The 20,044-nt window shown below is 42.0% G+C and overlaps 1 protein-coding gene across 7 annotated transcripts in view; it reads left to right on the forward strand.

The window, feature by feature from the left end:
- Positions 1-20,044, forward strand: part of CREBBP (CREB binding protein) — a 97,186-nt gene that overhangs the window by 56,313 nt on the left and 20,829 nt on the right. For 3 of the 7 annotated variants that reach the window (XM_068206566.1, XM_068206571.1, XM_068206568.1), the window contains 14 exons: positions 526-768; positions 1,385-1,484; positions 1,926-2,072; positions 2,511-2,628; positions 5,205-5,397; positions 5,507-5,560; positions 6,744-6,868; positions 7,447-7,635; positions 9,058-9,477; positions 10,091-10,270; positions 10,498-10,684; positions 14,522-14,640; positions 14,803-15,042; positions 15,514-15,602. In XM_068206566.1, the coding sequence (XP_068062667.1) occupies positions 526-768; positions 1,385-1,484; positions 1,926-2,072; positions 2,511-2,628; positions 5,205-5,397; positions 5,507-5,560; positions 6,744-6,868; positions 7,447-7,635; positions 9,058-9,477; positions 10,091-10,270; positions 10,498-10,684; positions 14,522-14,640; positions 14,803-15,042; positions 15,514-15,602 (2,404 nt within the window). The remainder of the gene's footprint in view (positions 1-525; positions 769-1,384; positions 1,485-1,925; positions 2,073-2,510; positions 2,629-5,204; positions 5,398-5,506; positions 5,561-6,743; positions 6,869-7,446; positions 7,636-9,057; positions 9,478-10,090; positions 10,271-10,497; positions 10,685-14,521; positions 14,641-14,802; positions 15,043-15,513; positions 15,603-20,044) is intronic. The other 4 variants (XM_068206567.1, XM_068206570.1, XM_068206569.1 and 1 more) reach the window with 3 other exon arrangements.

The following is a 20,044-nucleotide window of genomic DNA, read 5'->3' on the forward strand; positions in this document are numbered from 1 at the left end:
TGATTTGGCCTTCAGAGGATTCATGTGGTGACTGCTCGCAATGAAAATTTCTACCAACAGATCTTCAGTATTACCTTTGTGTCCAAGGACACAGTTTCTGCTGAACTCAGGATCTCTGTTCTGGAGCCAAATATTTTGACCTAAAATGGGATTGATGGGAAAGAGGGAAGTAGAGGAATTAAATATTTTTCCCCCTTAGTTTACTGTCCCCAAGCATGAAAATCCTATTTAGCCATATATAGGAGCCTGTACTATATATCTGTTACAAGTGATTATGGGCTTATCTGCCTGAAATTTACAGCACTTCTCTTTAGACTGCATGGATTAATAGCCAGGGTGGGTTCTGTCCTGTAGAATCAAAGGCTGAGTTTTCCCACTTGGCATCTTGGGTGTTGCTCTGTCCTCTAGCAGAAAAAGATCTGTATCATAGAATATGTGCATGTTCTGGTGACTCTTGGCATGACTGGTTTTACTCCTTATCCTCATCGAGTTTTAATTTTCTCTTATCCTTTCTCTTCTCTGTAGCCCTTTTAGGGTCTCCAGCTGGTGGGATCCAGAATTCCATCGGTTCTGTTGGCACGGGCCAGCAGAACACTCCATCACTAAGCAATCCCAACCCAATTGACCCCAGCTCCATGCAACGAGCCTACGCTGCCCTGGGGCTGCCATATGGCAACCAGCCCCAAACACAGCTGCAGCCCCAGGTCCAAGGCCAGCAGCCAGCACAGCCTCAGGCTCACCAGCAAATGAGGACCATTAATGCACTGGGTAGGTGGAGAAAAGACCAAGAAAAAAAAAAGTTAAAATAACTGATGTTGAATTTTTTGGGTAGTCTGGTGTTTTGTTTGGACAGAGTAGTGACTGTCTGTTCATGTTGTTTAGTAAGTTAAAATACAGTATTTATGTGCACGACCATTCATTTAGATTTGAATATTAGAAAGTTTTGAATGTAGTGCTTTTGACAAATAGCAGGAGTTCTGGTTTCTTTTCAAACATAGCCCATAGCTCATGCTCTGAGGTGATGAGACAGAATTTCTGAAGGATTTTGGTTTAACAATTGTTCCCTGTTCTAACAGACAATTCTGTCTCAAATACTTTTTTGTTTTTGCATCCTAATTGCTAGTATTACCTTCTTTATAGCTTATTGATCTAATCTTAAGAGTTTATGAATTTAAAATTTTAATGGACTCATTTTTGTAGTTCAGAAAGTGACTTGGTTCCATAAATAGCCATGTATGTGCAGCACAGCAAGTATTGTTATAAAAATACTTAACCTGAAAAATAGCTTCTTTTGTTAGCCAGATGGGTCAGTAAAGTGCAGTTTTGTCATATTATTGTCAAAATTGTGAACTGTGTACCAATGATGTTTCATTTTGTCCCAAAGGAGCCAACCAGATGAACCTTCCCACAGGAGGAATAACAACAGACCAGCAACCGGGTCTAATTTCTGAAACTGCTCTTCCAACTTCCCTTGGGACAAATAAGTAATGCACACATTTTCATTCTTGCTCAATTAAACATTTATTTCCATGCTTATGAACGTAAATAAAGAGCATGCTTTAAAAACTGATTGTATTGGCATGGAGATGGTCAGCCACGTGTACAGCTCTGATCTCTTTCCTGTTTCAGTTCCAGAGCTGCCACTTTGTGCCTCCTGAGAGCCCCACAATATTTACTGCTTTTAAATGAAGTCTCAAAGGAACAATATTTTGTATTTTTAAGTTCATAGTTGTGATTCTTTACCATTCATGCTCTGAATGTGCCTTGTAAACTCCTGAGCTTTGCTGCTGCCAGAATTTCACTTAAGAGAATGTTTGATGCAATAGCTAAAAGTGATGAAAGCAACAACTCAAAAATTGCTTCAGGCATCAAATCTATTTAAAAACTCTGCATTCTGGTACTCTAACAGTCCCTTTTTATTTTAGCCCACTAATGAATGATGGCACAAACTCTGGCAATGTTGGAAACCTCAGCTCAATGCCAACGGCTGCGCCTCCTTCGAGTACCGGGGTAAGGAAAGCATGGCATGAACATGTCACTCAGGACCTGCGCAATCATTTAGTGCATAAACTGTAAGTATTCACCAAGGCTGCTTTTTTCCTCAATGTTTTTAAAGAATTTCAATACAGTAGTCCTGCTATTAAGCTGAAAAGAAAGTTATCAGTGGTGCTGGGCCACTCAGGATGAGTTGTTACCTTTAATCCTTCTCTTCAGTTTGTTCTTCATGCTCATTAAGGAGTGGGCATGGAATTAGTTTATATTGCTAGTAAATTTGCTCTGCTGTGGTGAACAGTGGTTTAGACTCCAGAATGTTAAACCTCACTTTATTTTCATCATTTGATTTGTTTTAATCTTGTGAGAAATAGTAAAATATTATTTTTTAACCATTTTGATATGCTTTTACATATCTGCTGCAGACAGAAACATCCTGGGTGATTATCATAAAGCTGTATTGATTTGGGGTTTTTTTCTGATGATCTTTTTCTATTATTGTTGCTCTGTCCTTGCAGTGTCCAAGCCATCTTCCCCACTCCTGATCCAGCAGCACTGAAGGATCGCCGCATGGAGAACTTGGTGGCTTATGCCAGGAAAGTGGAAGGAGATATGTATGAATCTGCTAATAGTAGGGTATGTTGCTTCAGTCCAACGTGTGAAAGAACAGTAGCATCACAAATCTTAGCACTGCAAAGAAAACCAGAGAGAGTCATTTCACTGCCCTCTTCATGATGAAAGTCATGTTTTTGGTCTGTGACAGCGTTTGTGTAGTCCCAAGCCATGTGATTTATGTCACTCCAAGCTAATTGACCTCTCAGCTCTAGACAACACCTCCATCCATACTTGCATCCTCCTGAAACGCAAGAAGCTTGGAGCACAGCTTGCAGTTCTTGATGTTTCCCTTACTGACTTCCTCCCTTTTTGAAAGTCTGTGTAAGCAGTAGTTTTAAATTTCTCTTAATGCCTCTTTACCACTGGAGGTTTTCTCTAGGACCCAGTGCTGTTCCACTGCTTACCTTCCACCTGTACTCATAGAAATAATTCTCCTCTACTCTGCAGCACCAGGAGTAGTTGGGCTAAGACATAAGAAGTCAGTTTGGCTTCTTTGTGGATAGGAAAAAAGAACAGAATTCCTGTTGTAGTTCATGATTATTGCTCTGTCTGCACAGAGATGTCAGCTCAGATCTCTCTTACTTGGAGGGAGCAAACCCCTGTTGATTGACAGGCTGAGGATATGACATGGTGGTAATTCTACCCCAAAGGAACCACTCCCTGGAAGTTTTCATTGGGAAAAGGCAACAAGACAATATTAGTGCCAGTAGTAACAGCCAGCAAGATCCTACCTGATCAGAAACTTGAGATCCTTTCTTAAACAAGGGAGGAGCATCTAAAGAGGGTATTTAGTGGCATTTCAGGTGATAATCAGATGATCCAGTCAGCCACTTCTGCCCTTCTCAGCCCACCTGCCAGAAGAGCTGGAGATGGAATTGCAGGTTTTATTTCCTAGAGGCAGATAGGCAGTGGCCCTTCTTACAGTGCTGCTGTGTCGGTGCTGGTCAGTAACCACATTGTATCCTCCTTGTAGCTACCAAGAGGTTGTTTACAAGGAAGACATGGGTGGTGCTCAACCGTGGTTACCCTGGCAGCTTTAGAGACCAGTTTTAGATAGGAGGAGGATTTCATGGTCACACTTGGGTGTCTAAATACCTTCTCAGTAAGGATGAGCATAGCAAACTCCTGATTGTAAAATTAAATTCCTTCTGACAGACAAACACCCAGAAGTATCTTCTCCTCACCCCTCAAAACAACTGTCAGAGCCTCATGGCCAGAAGTTTCTGTTATTGGAATTCATCTAATGTATTTGGCTCCAAACAGCAAACTTGGAAGAAGGGAGTAATTCAGAATGTGTTAATGATGCCATGAGGAATTACATCCTTCTTTTTGAGGAGCTCCCGTTCTACTTTGACACTGAAAAACATATTAGTAAGAGGCATCATTGTAAGGAGTTTAATGCTGTTCTAGCAGTGTGTGCTCCTTGTGAGCACAGGCTTTGCAGGAAATCTTTGCAGTGGGAAAGTAGCACAATATTAAATTTACAAATAGGAGCTTACAACTGAAGTGGCTTGAGGAGGGGAGGGGCTGTAAAGCTTTTAAACTGGACAGCAGAAAGTGTCTGCTGATTTTTGAGGAACTCTGAGAAGTGACCTGACAAACAAAGCTTTATATTGTACGACTGGACTTCCTTACCAAGGCTGCTGAGGAATACATATCTCATACTAAGTTTTTGGAAATTAATTAAATCCTGCTGTAATAACAAATTTTGGTTTTGATGAATATTAAATAAAAACAAAACGATTGTGGGCAAGCATCACTCAATCTGTGCTCCGTGTAACCCTGGGTTCTGAGAGCATGGTGGCCCCACAAATAAAATGCAGCCTTGAGGGTTTGTGGGGTTTTTTTGCCTTTAACAGGTGCATAATTTCATGCACTTGGCAGATGTGTGTCCAGCAATTCCTGACAAGCAAAATTGTCTATGTGGTGTGCACTGTGACTGTCTTATTGGATCTGTTGTCAGTGTGGGTTGAGTAAAATGGATTTTTCATCTCGTACAGATGTAGTGTTTACTTGTCTCTGCCTGCGGACTATTTTTCACTGAATTTTCTCCATTCCTTTGAGGTTTTGTCTGGTTTTGTTTATCCCGTGCCATGATTGTTGATAGACTCTTTAGGAAAAGAGTAGTTCCTTTCTTTATGTAAAAATTGATCTGTCCTTTACATCCGTCTCCTGAAATTTTATTCAGTGTAACATTGTGCTGGGAATATATTTTTCTTTTGTCTGTGGATTAGTGGAAATGTTTATTATGAAAATAACATTTAAAAATCATTAACACATAGAAACTAAATCACAGCTTCCTGGATTTTGCTGAAGCAACAGAGAACCTCCAGCCTTCTCCTTTGTCTGCTAATTTACTCAGAGTAGCCATAAACAAGTGTAATTTCTGGAAGCGTTTTTTTTTCCTGTTCTGCCTTAAAGCAGGAAAGACTGTCTTAATTTACAGGATTCTAAAAAGAAACATTTATTTTTCAATTAGGCAGGTGTATACATTAAAAAACAAAACAAAAAAACCCAGCCCAAAACCAGATGATAGTATTTAGGTAGACTGAATGAGTTTTTGCTGCTGCTGATTACTCTTTGTTTTTCCCTTTTAGGATGAATACTATCATTTATTAGCAGAGAAAATCTATAAGATACAAAAGGAGCTAGAAGAGAAGAGGAGGTCTCGTCTCCATAAACAAGGGATGCTGGGGAACCAAGCAGCCTTACAGACCCCCGGGCCCCAGCCCCCAGGGATTCCCCAGGTGGCTGCTGCCATGGGCCAGGCACAGCCCGTCAGGCCACCCAGTAAGTGCTGCTGGAGCTGCCTCTGCTTCTCAGGAGTCTTTGGACTCAAGTTAATCCTGAGGTTGTGTTTAAGACTGGTTTTACTGACCGTTCTTGTGTTGTGTTGCAGATGGGCCTATGTCCATGCCAACCGTGCCTATCAGTCGTATGCAGGTTTCTCAAGGTATCTGTTTTCCTCTCTAATTGCAATTTGTGGGTTCAAAAGAATTGTCGGGGGGGGGGGAAAGCTGATCTTATGTTGGGGTGTTTTGGTGTTGGGAGGGAGGAACCACAGGGGCTGCCTTTTTTTCAGCACCATTCTTTGGTGTTGCTCTGTGTGTCAGTGCAGTGTTAACAATATGGATCCAGCACTTTGCTGGGGATTGGGAATTAATTCAGTGCTTCCAAAGAGAGGACAGCTCAAGCAAGAATACTGTGGATAATCTCATTTAAAACACTGTAAAGGGGGAAGGATGTTGGCATGTTTTCATCAGTTAATTAGCCAAAAATACACCTGTAGCTGGAAACACAGCCCATTAGTCCTAACATCTGTGTAGCTAATGATAGCCTTTCTTGGTTTCTGATGGAAAGTGCATCTAAAAAAGCCTTGGAGCTTGTTCACAGCTCTTGTCATTACTCACTGAGGCTGCTGTGAACTCATGGGTGGTTTTTTTCCAAAAGACAAACCCATGTCTTTTAGGTGCTTCAACTTCCTTCAAAAAAGTGTCCTCAGCTATTTTATTTCTTGGTTCAGAGTTAGTACTAAGTCACAATTTGTGTTGAAATGTCCATAGGAAATAAAATACTTTTAAAATTAATTTGAATAGAAGAACAAGTTGATCACAAGTATAGCTCCATAATTACAGCTCTAGACAAGTTTTTTGGAGGGATTCAATGTTTTGTATGAAAAGCACAACCACTCTTAAAGCATTTTGTCAGCTTTTGTCCTGATTTGAGGCTTGGAGTTGCCTTCATACATCCCATATGTATTTTTATCATATTTACTTCAACCATTTCAGTGAGCCCTGAATAAGATATTTCTGTTTCAAAGCAAATGCCTGATTTTAAGAAACCATCCTAAGGTATTATTTATAAATAGCATCCGGTCTCTGCAGATCATCCAGCATCTGCTCTTCATCTTTTGCATTTAATTTTTTTTTAAGACACCACAAATTGTATTTCACCCTAACTAGCGTTGTTCTAAACACTTCTTGCATCCTGATTTGTCTGTTAAGTCAAGTAACTAAAAGATAAAAGACAGGGTGTTTGAATTGCAGTCATAATAACTGTTAATTTTCTAGAAGAATATAGATCCATACATTCTGCTGACTTGTTCCTAATGAGTTGTTTTGGGGGTGCATTTGCAGGAATGAATCAGTTTAACCCCATGTCCATAGGGAATGTACAGATGCCCCAAGCACCGCTGGGCCCGCGGGCGGCGTCTCCGATGAACCACCCGGTGCAGATGAACAACATGGGCGCCGTGCCCGCGGTTCGTACCCCCACCCCTGCCCTGCACCGCCTCGGCCCACCCCACACCTCATCCCCTCCGGAAAGGCCAAGCCACAGAGCAGTGTGCAAACTGTGGGATGATTTCATGGGAGCGCAGCAAGCGTGACAGGCTTTTATCCAGGCGCTTGTTTGCGATATTTGCGTGTTCCAAAAATACCAAGCAGACCTTAAGAGGGACACGTGCCACAGGTGCAGTAATCTCCAGCAATCTGTGGAAGAGCATCTACTGTCTTTGCAGAATATAAATCTTCTTTGTTCCTACATGAAAGCATGTTTTTATTCTTTAGAAAAACAAAAATATTTTTAGTTTCCCTGGATTCTCTCTGTCAACCCAGAGAAAAAAACAGAGTTAACACTCTGAATATTACCTGTTAAAAATAATGAATGCTGTGGAGCAAATGCTGAAGTTATGGGCATATGCCCACTACCAGTTAGTGTAATTAAGCATGTTTTCCTTTTATTTTTTTGTCCTATCTTTTGACTGATTTCAGTGTATTTTCCTTTGTCCTGCTCCATAGTACTAAATGGTAATTAGTTAATCTGGGTGTTAATTTTCAGATGGCAATGTCTCCTTCCCGAATGCCTCAGCCACAGAACATGATGGGAGCTCATTCCAACAACATGATGGGTCAGGCTCCTACCCAGAACCAATTCCTGCCCCAAAACCAGTTCCCAGCATCCACTGGAGCTATGAATGTGAACAGTGTGGGCATGGGTCAGTCAACAGCCCAGGCCGGGGTGGCACAGGTGAGATGCATTCTCTAAGATTTATTTGCACTTAATTATTTTGCTCTGATTTATTTACTTACATTTGTTTAGTTGTGTTTCTATATCCATTGTTTGATGTAGTCACCCCACCTTTGGGGGATCCTGGGTTACATCTGCCTTCTTCAGAAGCTCTTACATAACTTACCGACATCTGTTAATGGGGGCGCAACGCCCTTCAATTCCTGATTTAAATCCCTTAAAAATGCATGCTGATGAGATTTTTAGGGGAAATATCAGCAATCAGTTTATGGGATGCCTATGAACATATGTTTTGTCTCTGTGTGGACCGGAGTAGCTAACTTTAAATCTAGGATTATAATAAAGTGGTTGGGCAAGATCTTCTAAGAGTTGTTTTAACTTCTTTGCTTCTGGAGAGAAAGTTGTTGGGTTTTTCCTGCAACATTTTTATGTTGCAGTAGTGGTCAGTGAAGTAGCAGCTGTGCTCTTATGATGCCAAAGTATCTGCTTTTCTAGAGGGAAAGGCTTGTTGTTTAACTCAGAGCCCAAGTAATTTAGGCTAGTTAAAACCTCCAGAGTTCTGAGAGATTACTTAGATCAGGTTATGAAGGGCTCTGTCAAGTCAAGTTTGGAATATGTTTAGGATGGAATACCTACAGTTTCATGGGCCCCTGGCTCAGTTGTTTGACTGCCTTTGTGGTGAACATTTTTTTCCCAATGCATTTAGTTCCATAAAACTGCCTCTGTAAAGACAATATAGAAGTGTGTTTTAAATTTGAAACCTCATCTGCAGGAAATTAACTGATTTGTATTTCTAAGAGTAACAGTTACATTTGAGGATGGAGTATTCTTTTTTATCACCAGTCATCTGATGAAATCTTCAGTAAAATGTATCACTTAAAGGTTTAAGTACATCCAGAGTACTTTATTGTTGCTGCTCTGAAAAACAAGTCCCAGGTTTTCTGAAGCATCTTGAGCAGTTTAATTAGAATTAAAGAGAAAACAAAAATACTCTTTTTAAGTCTTGCTCTGTGCAACAGCAGCATTAAATGTGTTGACCTGCCCTCTAAAGCAGAGCTGCCTCAGAGTCCTGGCCTAAAAATGGGCATTTGCTCAAAACCATTTTGTGTCAAAGCCTGACCTTTGCCCAGCTAATGGCACGATTTAGAGGCTGCCTGTGGGTTTCTGTGTTACTGGGATTGGGAGGATTCCCTCTCTGTGCCAGTGGAATTAATGCAGGACGTGCATGGCACCGCTAGATCTGGGAGCAAGGTCCCTGAGAGCTGATGGCAGCGGTGACAGAAATCGGAGCAGTCACTTGCAGCAGCATTTGTGGCTGATCTGCTCGCACTGACAGCATCCTGTCAGACAAGGCTTCGGGGCTGTGATTGAAGGGATAAGTGTCATTCCTGGCTCTGTAAGACTCTCTCTCTCTCTCCCTAGCAGGGGCAGGTTCCCAGTGCTGCTCTTCCCAACTCCATGAACATGCTGGGACCGCAGAGCGGGCAGCTGCCGTGTCCCCCGGTGACCCAGCCCCCCCTGCACCAGACCACACCTCCCGTGTCCTCTGCTGCCGGGATGCCACCACTGCAGCACCCCACCCCCCCGGGAATGACTCCTCCCCAGCCAGCAGCACCCACCCAGCCATCGACACCGGTCTCGTCCTCGGGACAAACTCCGACCCCGACGCCGGGTTCTGTTCCCACGGCCACGCAGACCCAGAGCACCCCCACGGGGCAAACTGCAGCCCAGGCCCAGGTGACACCGCAGCCACAGACCCCTGCCCAGCCCCAGTCTGTGCCAACCCCACAGCCAGCCCAGCAGCAGCCAACATCTGTGCAGGCACAGCCACCCGGCACTCCAGTAAGTACCAGCCAGTCCCCTCTGCCTTGTGTCGTGACATCCCACGAGCGTCCCTGTCTGTAGCACCGTGTCCTGAGTATGTAGAGCCCATAGCTGTCCATAGCAGCTTCTGCTTTAGACCAGGGGGTTGGTTAGAGATGTGTAAAAAATGTGTGTGTTCAGATGTTCTCAGCGTTGTGTGAAGGAGGGGGGGTTGAATGGCTGGACCGCTCAAAGTAAAATCGGCGGCAGTGTGCAGAAAGATGAGGTGTAACAGGCCTAATGTTCTGTTTGGCCATAATCAGAATCCTTTCTGATCCTGAGATTTGCATAGCTTTTTTCCTTTTAAGATACAGCCAGGGCAAATGCACGTTTCAAGGAATGTACAGTGTTTTACTGGGCAGGTGTTTTCTCTGTAAAAGAAGCCTCTTTGGGGCAGAATTTTTCCTTGGCTTCTCCTCTGTAAAGCAGAGTTATTAAATGTGTACTATCAAAACTTGGCTACAGTGACCTGTATCCATGTTCTGCACTGTTGTAGAATATCATCTCATGTCTCTTTTGTGCTGTTCATTTTTAGTAAAGGAAAATATTTCTATATATGCAGTGTCTTTCTTTTGTACTGTTTTTACAACAGCTATCCCAGGCAGCAGCTAGTATTGATAACAGGGTCCCCACCCCTGCCTCAGTTGCTAGTGCTGATACGAATTCCCAGCAACTAGGACCAGATGCACCAATGCTAGAAAGCAAATCAGAAGTTAAAACTGAAGAAACTGAGCCAGAGACTAGTGAGACACAAGTGGAAGCTAAGACTGAGGTAAATGAGATTCTCTACAGCTTAACTGAAAGCAGTGATAGATATAAAAGCACTTAATGATGTGTCTGACTCGGTGAGCTAAGGGGCGAGAGGAGGGTCGTTACTGCAAAGTAACTCCTGAGGAAAGCCATGGATGGAAAGTGCTTCAACAGTCTCAAACTAATATTGTGATGGCTGAAGTTTGCATTGTAGACGTAACAGTACCTCTTGTTGCATCCTTTCTTAAGGTGGAGGAGGATTTACAAGGATCTTCACAAATAAAAGAAGAAACAGATGGAACAGAACTGAAGCAGGAGCCAATGGAGATTGAAGAAAAGAAGCCTGAAATTAAAACAGAGGCTAAAGAGGAAGAAGAGAGTGGCACTAATGGAACTACTTCACAATCCACATCACCCTCTCAGCCCCGCAAGAAAAGTACGTGTATGAGCACTGGGTTCCCTTGTGTGCTTTGCTTTCACTAACACTTGTTCTCCACAGTCTCAGCTCCTGCTGGGAGGTTTGTTTTACACTTGTGTTTCCAGCACGTGGAACTCTGGGAGATCAATACTCCATAACTTAATTTTGAAAGTAGCATTCTTTTAATGTTACATGAATCAGGTGAAAAAAAGCAAGTCACTGTGCCCTTGATCTCAGCACTGCCTGCCCAGAAGGACCAAGGCAGTGATTGCTGGAGGAATTAAATACATAAATCCCTCCCTGTACATCTTGGTGCTCTTTGAGGAGGGCTCAGTGTAGATAAGAGTGCTTTCAGTAACCAAGGGTATCCATCACTTTTCTTCTCCTTTTAAGAGGCTGCAGACACCACCTTTATCCTGAGTTTTGTCAGTCACTTTTCTGAGAATCAGGCACTTGAACTTTCCTGAACCTTTGTTCTTCCTAGGCTGGACTGCTGCAAGAGGCTTAACATTTATTTTAGAGTCCTGTGTTTTCAGGACTTGAAAGTTTTCAGCATAGTGTTCATTTGCTCAGCAGTCTCTTAAATGAAGCTGCAGTGTCAGCACAGATTGAGGTGTGACTGCATCTGTACTCAAGGAAACTTCGTGGTGTTGCAGGTTATATAAATGTTTGGGTGCCTTGTGTTAGTAAGAAATAAATAAGATTATTAAAATAGAAATATATTTCTCTGCTTGTAGTGCAAGCTTTGTGGCAGGCTGCAAGATAAGTTTTCAGACTCAAAAACCTTAGCAGTTTTGAGACCTCAGTCTTTTGGCATCTGCTTTATTGAGGTGATGTTTTCTGTGGTTAGTGTTCAGTTTTCAGCTAAAGGGAAGCTTTCAACATGCTGCAAATGTCTAAATAATCTACATCTCCTTGATGTGCTTTGGGTTGCATTTGGTTACTAACCATCATCTTTCTGTAATAAATCACTATAAAACCCATTTCCCTGCAGATTGATGTTTTCAGCTGGCAGCAGAGTGGGGCTCCCAAACGAGAGCCCGCTGCAGAACCAACTGGCAGAGCCTTTTCCAACCCAAATGTAACACAGGGAGTGGAGAGAAAGAAAAGCTTATTAGCATTTCTGAGCCAGTGATATTCCCAGTGGAAGGAATCTCTGCTGCCTGGTAGGAATGTGCTTGCTCAGGGAAGGTTCTTGCAGAGTCAGTTCAGGCTGGGTCACCACGTATTCCAATTCCTCCTTTGGTGACACAATTTTATCTTGGAAGCTTTGTCACCCAGTCACTGTGTAGTGCAAAGCACGTGCTGTGTGGGCAGGTACAACCACAGACATGAGTTTAAAGGGTGGCATTTTCTCACCAAGGAGTTTGTTCAATGTTAATTGAGCATTGGCATTAAAATGCTGAATAAACCAAGAGGTATTGGAGACTAATGACTGGCAAGCGTGCTGAAGGGATAGGTGGTATTTTAAAACTTCTGAAGAGGCTGATCAGGAGTTTTGCATGGGTTGCAAAAGTATTGGGAGTTCTTCCTCCTTCCCATGCAGGCAGATTCCTGAGGGCCATCCCACAGTAAGCTGGGACACAGCAGGCAGCGAGGGGAAGTGCCATGGACTGTATGCTATAACTTAGCAAGCAGAGCCTTATTTTGCCTTTTTTTTGCAAATCTAACACGAAGAACAAAAAAGGGAGGTCATGGTTCCTTGCCTTTCAGTCTCAGGAAACCCACTGTAATACTCATTTGGGCAGCTTCTGTCTCCTTGTTGGTGGCAGCTTTAGTTTGACCTTGAAGATGAGTTTTACTGGTTTCTTCACTTCTTTGTGAGGCATAATGGAAAACTTGCAGGAGCTGGGGTTTGAGGTGTATTTGTGTGTGTTGTCTTTGTAATTTTGAAAATGTCTTACCTTCCTTTATGAATTTTCTTCTTAGTAATCATAAGCAAACTTGCCTCTGAAAGAGGCAAAAAAATTAAAAAGGTAGCATTGTACTGTTCTTTGGTACGCTATACGTCACTGTGAGTCAGGCAAAGATCCCATTTTCTTTTTACCACCCACACACCCAAGACAAAATGGGATAACTGGATGCCAGCTCCTTGCAAAGGTCTTCAAGCTACTGGAGGAGAACTGAGAGCATTTAATTTTGGAAAAAGGAGAGTGGGAAAAACAAAACTTCCTTGTAAAAGCCATGTACAGGGAGATGCTGTGATCAAATGTGCTGGTATTAGTCATAGTCCTTAGAGGCAGAGCGGCTGAAGATGAAGGCAACTTTTCTTTGTGTTTTTAGGTAAAGTAATAAATTGAAATAACAACTGGATTTTTCATTTTTGTTTTTTTTTCAAACTTCAGAATGAAAGTGGGTTATAAACTTTATCAGTAGAGATAATTAGGCTTTAAGGAACTTGGCAAAAGTCACACTGGATCGTTGTAGTTTGAGTTTAAAATAAGATTGGATTTACTTTGAAAGATACTGTAGCTTAGTGGTATGTTATTACAGGAGAAAATTCTAAAAGCAGTGTCAAGCAGGTAGTCAGAATAGATTATTAAAAGGTACATTTTGACCTTTACATTTCATTAAATGAAATAATTCAGATTATCACATTATGAACTATCTGAATCAGAGCAGTAGGGAATACTGTTCCTCATTAATGGAATTTAATATTTATTTCTGTTCTTGAGGATCCCATAATATAATGTGCAAGAGTTGTTTATAAAACTTTGGAAGTCTATAGTGGGGAGCAGTGCCTGCATGTATGGCATTGTTGAATATGGAAGGGAATTGCCATTTTGTTGGGAGTGGGATTGTGGCAACAGCTGAAATGATCATATAGCCAGTGGAATAGTGTCAGCTTAATTTGTCTTCCCTTTTTTTTTTTTGTGTGTGTGTACTCTTTAAAATCATAGATTTTGATCTAGATGTCCCAAAAAGCAATTTATATCATTCCAAAATACCATTTGAGTGAGAAAAGCAGTGATCAGCCTCAAAGGGGTCATTGAACCCTGTTGATTCAAGTGCTTTTAGCAGAATTAATTGCTCCATTCTATTGGTATTGTTCTCATTTCATCCAGGTAGATAAATATTAGATGGCATCCTGCTTTCCTTAGTTGTCTTTTTTCTCAATGATAGGCATTCTTCCCTATTTAAAGACACTGTTCCTAAGGAAATAAATGTAATTACACTGCTGAGATGTTCAAAGAGCTCTCCAAGTTATCATTATTTTTCAGAAAATGTATTGCCTTTTTTTGTCCTTGTCAGCCACTCCTGAAAGAATCATGGCTGTTGCCATGCCACTGTTGCCAAGTGGTGGCATAGAAATCTGGAAATATTAACACTTTCAAAATCAATTAACAGTCCATCAGACCAGGACTGTTTGTACACCGTGGCCAGGAAAATTCCTGTGCCAGCTCTCAGGACATCTCTGTAGAGCTGGCTCCTCACCCCTGCCCAGTGCAGTGGGGTTTGCTGGAGGAATCTTGGCTTGGAAATAGCGAGCAAGGTTAGAAGGGAGGGAGAGAAAATTATGCTCAGTCTCTCCTTTGAGGAGAAAAGGTTCATTCATGTTGAAACAATCGATTTAATTTGATTGTGTATAAGTTTAGAGGGTTTTTTTAATGCTCCAGAATGTGTATCATCATGGGCTAGAGTTGTTCCCATATCCCTGTTTTGGGAATATCACCTGCTGTGATCTGAGTAAATACAAGGCTGTGTTTGCCTCTTGTAAGTGAGGTTTTGCCTCTGATCAGGAAAACCCTTTGCAGAATTTTAGTTAATGCATTTCCTTGGTTTTTTTGGGGGGGGAGTCAAGAGATTAGGAAACAAGGAGGGCAATTTTCTAACCTTTCTGACTTCCATTACCAGTTTTCAAGCCCGAGGAGCTGCGCCAGGCTCTCATGCCCACCCTGGAAGCTCTGTACCGGCAGGACCCAGAGTCCCTGCCTTTCAGACAGCCTGTGGATCCCCAGCTTTTAGGGATTCCGGTGAGTTGGCGTTAAAAAAACCCTATAAAAATATTCTCCTGTTTTATTTCTTTTTAATTTTTTTAACTATTCTCCTATTTTATCTTTGCTCAGGTAAACATTTTACCTATTTTCAACATCTTGAAAACCTCTTAAAAATGAAGGCTTTTGGTGTTTTTGCAGGATTATTTTGACATTGTGAAGAATCCCATGGATCTCTCAACCATCAAGCGCAAGCTGGACACGGGGCAGTACCAGGAGCCCTGGCAGTACGTGGATGATGTGTGGCTGATGTTCAACAACGCCTGGCTCTACAACCGCAAGACCTCCCGGGTCTACAAGTTTTGCACTAAGCTGGCAGAGGTGTTTGAGCAGGAGATTGACCCAGTCATGCAGTCCCTGGGCTACTGCTGCGGGCGCAAGGTGGGTGTCCCAGTGCCCAAGGGGCTCTTCTTCCCAACAGCCCAGCTGGAGTCAGCACACAAAGCTCCAGCTTGGGGGATTTGTTTTTAAAATAGAAATACCGAATGGAAGGGCTGCAAAGAGTTTGGCTTTGTTATAAATACGGTCAGAGCGAAGAAGGTTGATAGCAGCTCTGCCCTGATGTTGTTATCGTTGTTTTTTTCTCCCTCAGAGGACACCTTCTTTAGTTATAAGTAATATTAAAATACTTCCCTGTTTCCCATGTCCATAAAGCAGAGGTGAAAGGCTCAGCTGCTTTTAGAGTTAATGATTGTCACCAGATTGAGAGGGCTGTGCTGCTACACTGGCAATAGCTGGAAAAGTGGTGGCCATGGCAGTGTCCTCTGATACCCACAAGCATCAGGTGTGTTTATAGATCCCTGCTGAGCAAAATCCCCCATTGTAAAGCTGCTTTTCTCCCTTGTTCTGCAGTACGAGTTCTCTCCCCAGACCTTGTGCTGCTATGGCAAGCAGCTGTGTACTATTCCCCGGGACGCTGCCTACTACAGCTACCAGAACAGGTAAGTCCTTGAACCCAGGATTTTCCCCTAAATCAGGAAGTGAGAGTTCTTTTGAGTTCTCTGCACATACAGAGGATGAGGAGGATTTTTAACTTTTACTTTCCTTTGTCAGCTAAGTCAGGGAAAAGTTGTTTTTTTATCTTTCCACGCTGTCCTTTTGCAGATGACTCTTTGTTTTTCTGTGCTGCAGTGTGAGGCACTCTGTTCCTCAGTGCTTGCTCTTAGCCAGGCTGTCCCCTGCAATGCTTCAGTGCAGGTCAACTTGTCCATGTTTTCCATAAAATAAGGAGCAGGGCTTGCTGGAGGGAGAAGGGCAGGACTTCAAAAAAGCACTGGGAAATCCTGTTACCTTGTTCTAGGAGAATTGTGAAAATATGCAGGTTTCTTTACAAGTTAGTGCCAGAATTTGCCAAGTAAAGGGTACAGCGGTTGATTGCAAGACTTATGTTTCCCCTTCCTAGTCAGTGCTTAATTACATTTAAATTAGCTTGCAAATAGCATTAAAAACTACACAGAGACTCCGTAAGAAGCTGTGAAATTTAATTTTTTAAATTAATTTTAAACTTTAATTTTTTCTTATTTTTAAATTAATATTAGGACTTGGTGTTTCTATTATTATTAATAAACAATTGTTAGATTCATTTTCCATTTAATGCTTAAATCACCGGTGTTAAAATCACAAAGCAAACTCAAAACTTGGCTTTAATTTTGATTTCTTAGGTGATGTGTGTCTTCCCCCCCAAACAAAACACACAATACAAATGGGCTGAGACAAAAGCTTTGTTTTAAATAGGGAAAAGGAAGTTAGGAATTACTTTCCAGAGGCTTGGCAGCCTCTAAGCCTTGCCAGCTGTGAAGTCACAGAACCAATTCAGACTTCCAGCAGTTGTATTTCATCTTTTTGGGCCATCCCTTCTCTCCAAACATGCTCTTGGGAAGCTCTCAGCCTGTTGAGCCCCACGCTGGAGCAGGACAATGTGGGAGAGGAAAATGTGTCATCCCACCTTGTGTGGGGAGCCTTGGGTGGCCTTTGAGAGGCAGAAAGTATTGACAGGCAGGAAGAAATTCATGAGCTCTCATAAAAGGTTTTATACAGCCACTGTGGACTCTGAAAGTCAGGCTGAAGAGAAATAAAGCAATTAAAATGTATTTAAAGAGACATTCCAGTATTTTCAATGGGGAAAAATCACCCATACCCTTAAATGCTGGTAAAATTTAAAATACCTTTCATATTATGCATTCTGTATTTGGAAAAAATAGTAGCTTCAGATTGAATTCAAGAAGGGCTCATTCTTCGTTCAAAACTGCCTTCTCAGTTTAAGTTTGTGTTAAATCATTTGGATTTTTCCATGGAAGGCAATGTTGGTCACTAGCAAGAAGTTCAGGGTGAGTGGAGCAGAGGGTTCCTCTGCACTGGGGGCTGTAATATTCCACTTTTCTGCCCGTTGTAAACATGAAAGTCCATTTAAGTAATATTTTTCTGCTCATCCAGTTGCCTTGAGAAGGGGGTAGGTGCTTTGTGGGGGGGTTGTGTTCAGGAGGTTTGAGGTTTTCTGTTTCAGGCCCACTAAATGCAGGGAGGAATGATTGGGGCTTTTCAAAAGGTATTTCTAAAGATTAATCACCATATTGTTAAGTAATAGTCCATTTTGCATAGAAAGCCCCTGTTCATCAGCTCTAAACCACTCAAATTTCCTGGGACAGTGATCTTCAAATCTGAGGTGTTCTTAAACAAGTCATCAAGTGAAAAACAAATCCCATGCTTCCAGCAGATCTTAATTGGTCAAACGGTTTGAACTTTCCATGTACAGAACAGGCAAAATAGTATGCACTTAAAGCCCAGTGTATCACATGACTAAATTACAACTAAGAATATTTGGGCACCATTGAATCAATGAACTCAGGCACCACAGTTCAATCACTAAGGTAATTGTTTGGTATAGAACCATTCAGATGCCACAATGAGGCAGAAATTTAGCTTGAAGTGTTCAGAAAATGTGCTGCATGTGTGAATATTCAGTTGAGAAAACCAAGTGATGTTTCAGGTCAGTACTGCCATCCAGTTATGAATTTAGAATTGCCTTTGCACTTAATTACAGTTGGGAATTCACCTGTTCACGTGAGAGTGAGCATTTTCTGGACTTTGGTGTTGAACCATAATGTTGCTCTTTAATAAACAGGAGTCACCTGAACAGTCTGCATTTGAAAAGCTTTTCATGTTTGATGTCTTGCAATGAGTACATTCTTTGGGGTTTCTATGGCTGCTCTAACTACAATATTGAATGTTGCTTATGGGTTTTGCTGAACATTTGTGGTGACATGCAAAAGGCAGGTCTCTGTTTCTGAGGGTCCATATCCATAATAAGTTACAGCTGTTGCTTCACCTTGGTTATTTTTATGGACAAATGTTCATGATCTTTAGGTGATTCATTTTCACTGTACTTCAGTTTTTATTTCCTCATTTTAATATCATGGATTAAAGCTTCGAGTGCTTTGAAAGCCCATAAGTTATTCTGAAAATGGATCAGAATTAACCTTTTCTGGGACTGCTTAAATGTAGCAAGTTATTAATAGGAGCCTTGGCCATGGATTTTTCTGGCTTCACTCTCCTGTATTTGGGTCCTCCTGACTTTGTCCTTCCCAATCTGACTCTTAAAATGATGAGCAACTGTGTTAGTAAGGAAAATAGTGGTGGGGGTTTTTAAGTTAAGAAAAATTTAAAGAAGCACATTATAGGAAACAGAGAAGTGATTGATGTGTGAAAGGATATAAACTTCTGAACCTCTTATGTTTGGATTTTTTAAAAAATTATTAGGTACTATGTTATCAGTTTAGGGATGGGGTGTGAGGGGCAAAGGAAATCAGTGGAAATGAGATGTGCTGTGTCTGTACCCACTCCTGAAACCCTCCTCTCTAATGACCACAACGTATTTATCATCCCCAGTGATAAGAAATTAGTGGCATACATTTGTTTTTCTGCTGGCCTCGCTGTGTTGCATTCTCAGCTCCCAAAGCCTGGTTTTCCTCGGGAGGGCCGTGTGTTTAATGCCAGTGGAGCAGCCCTAGGAGGAGCTGGGTGCAGTTTAAGAGGGGTTAGGCTGGCAGTCCTGGCAGGTGACTGCATGGCAGTGCCAGTGGGCTCGGGTTAACTGGACCCAGCCCTTCCCCTGGGAGCCAGCCCCACTGTGCTCCTCCTGCCACAGCAGCTCCTGAGCTGGGCTGAGGGGACTCGGGGGTGGCTCATGGAGCATCTCCCCTGCCCAGGGGTGTCCCAGCAGGAATTCTGATCCATCCCATGCCATCAGTGCCTGCCAGTGCCTGCTGCTGTCTCCAGGCCAGCGCAGCCCGGGAGCTCTCTGGGACTGCAGCAGTTGAGGTGTCTGGGGTGGGGGTGAGGGGCCAGAGCTGCCCCGTTGCTCAGGCTCCATGCTGGAGTTGTTGGTTCATTGTGACACTGAGTCCCCTTGGTGCCTCTGACACTCCCATCCCCACGGCTCTGGTGTCTGAGTCCTAAACCTGCCTCGTTCTGTGCTGCCATCGCTGCTTCCACTCTCTCACTCTCCATAAAGCTCCTTTATTTTGATGATCCTTTGTGGCCTTCCTGCATTTTACAGCTGTGGCCTCTTTGTTACCTTTGTTCATGTGTGAATTCATATCCTTTCCAAACATTTAGCCTCCTTTTTTTTTTTATTTTCTTTTATTTTGGTGACCCTGACAACTTTGGTTCCAGTTCATCTGAAACAAACAACCAAAAAAAAAAACCCCAAAACCAAACAAAACGAAAACCCCACCAAACACCCCCATCCAAATCTTTGTAACTTTGGTGCTATTTCATTTTTTCAAATGCAGATTGTATTTTCATAGAGTTGTATTCCAATTTACTCAGCTTGGTTTGGTAAACTGCAGAATTGTTTTTGCTGAGTATGACTTGGATTGGCTCTTGGTCTGGTGACCAAAAATTGTACCTAGCCTTATGTTCAATTTGTAAAGTTTAATTAATTCCACATCTTTAATGTACCTGATAAATGTATGTATGTACAATATTTCATGTTGTTCACATATATACATATATTGTATTTATATATATAAATGGCTGGAAACTCTGACCCATAATTGCATTTCTGTTAAATGTTTGTCTAGAGTATGGATTTGGTTTCATTTATATGAAAGAATGTTAGCTGAGCAATTGGTCGCATTTAATCTTACAGTCAAATTTTGAATTTATTGTTTTTATAGATTTTTTTTCAATATCAAGTGTTTCTGCTTTTGCAGTTTTGACTCACAATCAGTAATGCTTTCAGCATATTTCCTAATTACTTAAATCTGTAATAAATGTGTCCTTAAAGCTCGTTGACAGGCTCCTTTTTACCCAAAGGAAACTCGATCAGTCGCAAGCCTGGAATCAAAGAGTATTTTTTTTTTCCCCTGAGCGATGCAAATCA

This window comes from Anomalospiza imberbis, chromosome 16 (assembly GCF_031753505.1).
Source record: "Anomalospiza imberbis isolate Cuckoo-Finch-1a 21T00152 chromosome 16, ASM3175350v1, whole genome shotgun sequence".
NCBI classification, from domain to species: domain Eukaryota; kingdom Metazoa; phylum Chordata; class Aves; order Passeriformes; family Viduidae; genus Anomalospiza; species Anomalospiza imberbis.